Source organism: Gouania willdenowi, chromosome 18 (assembly GCF_900634775.1).
Source record: "Gouania willdenowi chromosome 18, fGouWil2.1, whole genome shotgun sequence".
NCBI lineage: Eukaryota > Metazoa > Chordata > Actinopteri > Blenniiformes > Gobiesocidae > Gouania > Gouania willdenowi.
Genome location: NC_041061.1, coordinates 1516146 through 1519123, shown reverse-complemented (window position 1 = coordinate 1519123; position 2978 = coordinate 1516146). Strand labels below are relative to the sequence as shown.

Here is a 2978-nt window from a genome sequence, read left to right as displayed (position 1 = left end):
AGTTTTCCAGATAAAGTATTGAACGGGTTGAGTTTAATACAGACTCTAGTGAAACAGCGTTAGTGAACAATTACACGGAGAGTTATTTGGTTTAAACAATGAGAAACTTGTCTGTAAAAGACTCACCAGTGGCTGATGATTTCAAATGATCTATTCAGAGAGCTCCGTGATTGAGACGCTAACGATAGCATGACAGGCACAGAGATGGCGACGGAAGAGGAAGTGTACTTTTTTATTTTGTTTAGAGGAAATGTACTCCCTGACCCATGACTTAAAGGAAGTTTGGGATCACAGGGATAATTTTAAATAACCATGAAATATTAACTTAAATAACTTTTATCAGTACAAAAACGTTTTTATTATTGACTTTTTTTAAACCCAAACAAACTGTGACCCAGTGACGTCATGAACCGGTAAACCGGAAGTTCCGAGCTCAATACCAAGAGGGAGCCGTAATCTTAAGATTAAATGGATGTTTTGAATGTTTTGCATCATCAAATTACTCCAGGTGCACACACCCGAGGTATTTGGAAGCCGTTGACTAAGTTTCAGGTCAAACAGATATTCACTCCACAAACACACACACACACACAGACCTTTCTTTCTTTTTTAGGTAGATTAGTTATTTTCTTGAAGGATGAATGAAGCCACCAGTTCTACTGACAGGTGACACTGGTACAGTCCAACACTCACTACAGCAAAAAGAAATAAAATAAAACCTTTCCCTATGACTCATTAAGACCTGTCTGATATCTGTGTATGTGAGCTTCCTGTACCCACTGCAGTAATTTAACAGTAATACTATAGAAACACATGAAGTATTAGACTGTAAAATACATCCAACATTTGTTTGTTAAATGTAGTCTAATACAGTGTGCTGTCAGTGCGTCTCATTATGCTCTCCATTATATTTCAACCTGCTCCAGAAACAGGTTTGATGGAAGTCTTGGTTTCTCATAAACATGTGGGTGGAATCTGTTCTCAGATGGTAAAGGGTTGATGTAACACCAGCTAGCATCAGCCACGCCTGTTTAGGGGAGTGTCGTTCAGTTCAGTATTTAGTTCAGACTCCAGCACAGACTGCTTCATTTGAACTTCCTTTCTTGATAAACACACATCAGTGTGCTGTTCACTGTGGGAACTTTCTGAAGCTCAGATCAAGAAAATACAAGCTTGGTTTCCTGATCACACAAATCAAGACAAAGAGACGAGTCTTCAACATCCATATTTCTACAGGATGGCCTCCAATTCTCCACACAGTAAGTCCTGACAACAGAAACTACCAGTGTTTATGTGAATGGTTCACAAAGATGTGTTTTCTAAGTGTACAACATTCATATTTTTAGTTTTCTCTTGGCTGGTGTGTAAAATATTTGGTCTTCCTAACAAATCTCGTACTTATTGCCTCCAAACTTTTTAGGTTTACGTGAAAGGACCCTCGTCTTGGTTGGAAAAACTGGAGTTGGGAAAAGCAGCCTGGGAAACACATTTTTTAAGGAGAAGGTGTTTGACAATAAATGTTCTCCAAATTCGAGAACATCTACATGTCAATCTGAAACAAAAGAAGTGATGAACACACAGCTGACTCTGGTCGACACGCCTGGTTTATTTGACGTAGAGGGGTCTGAGAAGGATCCAAAGTCTGAGATAATCAGGTCTATCACAGAGTGTGATCCTGGTCCTCATGCTTTTCTCATTGTGCTTAGAGTGGACTATTACACTAAACAGGATGAGGATGTCATCACTAGAATCTGTCAGTACTTCACTGAAGAAGTGCTGAAATACTCTGTGATTGTCTTCACTCATGGAGACGATCTCGATGAAGGGACAACCATTCATCAGTTTGTGGATCAGAATGAGAAGCTGAAGAATTTGGTGACAAAGTGTGATGACCGCTGTCACGTCTTTGATTCCAAACACTGGAAGAACAACGACGACGCAGAAGAAGAAGAATACAGGAGCAACTCCTACCAGCTGAAGGAGCTGCTCAACACTGTAGAGAAACTGATAAATGTAAACAGTAGCTTCACCAATAAAATGATGCAAGAAAAACAGAGACAATTACAGAGAGAGGAAAAAAATGGACTAAATGTCATGTTATGTAGCAATTGGAGAATGACTGGGTTAAATGCAAGGAATTTATTCTAGTAATTAAATTTTGTTCAAACATCTGGAAACCTTCAACCTTATGTTTAATGTGTGATATTTAATGCTCTTATATCTGATTCCTTTTATTGCATCTGTTGTATCCACTGCTGCCTCTAGAGATCACCCATAAACCAGATTAAAACATTTGGAGTAGAAGGAGGAGACTCTATAAAATCTACATTGTTTATTAATATGTGGTGTAAAGTTCAAAATTAACTTTATCCACTGCTAATGATTGAACTTTATATCACTAATCAAGGTAATTGATAGAAAATAATGGACAAGCAATGACCTGTAAAAACTATCATCTGTAATTCTAATGGAAACCCTTAAACACTAATGTTTGGTTATTCAAAGTTGTAAGTAAATGTGTTTTATATATTCTTTATTTGTGCTTTATGAATATTGTTATTAAAGACAAGTTATGATTGCTGACTTTTTGGGGTTTTTGTCATTTGTTCCAAACACTTTCTACACATTCAACCAGTTATTTAAAACTATTATGAAATTGTCCGATTTTCTTTCAGAACATAAAGGTGAGAGTATATTTCATATATTATTATTTCCATTTCAAGAAGTTCATTCTGTAATTTCTGTCAGAGGCCCTATAGAGCCTAGACGACTGATCTACAGTGATGTTTTCAGGATGTGATCATTTCTGGTACTTATTACGATAATGATAAACATCACAATAAATTAAAACTATACATAAATAAAACAATTCCCAACTTAGTGTAAACAGGTTCTTTACAAACACAAATAAATGTTAATAAATCAACATTAGACACATTTAAAAAGGCTACAATAACTGCTGACTCATCATGAGCTGA

At 36.5% G+C, this 2978-nt stretch overlaps 1 protein-coding gene across 1 annotated transcript; it reads left to right on the top strand.

Moving 5' to 3' along the window:
* The first annotated feature begins 1082 nt into the window (after positions 1-1082).
* Positions 1083-2584, top strand: LOC114480226 (GTPase IMAP family member 7-like). The gene is made up of 2 exons (XM_028474176.1): positions 1083-1259; positions 1421-2584. The coding sequence occupies exons 1-2, from the start codon at positions 1238-1240 to the stop codon at positions 2146-2148; spliced, it is 750 nt and encodes a 249-aa protein (XP_028329977.1). The 5' UTR covers positions 1083-1237; the 3' UTR covers positions 2149-2584.
* The last annotated feature ends 394 nt before the right edge of the window (positions 2585-2978 follow it).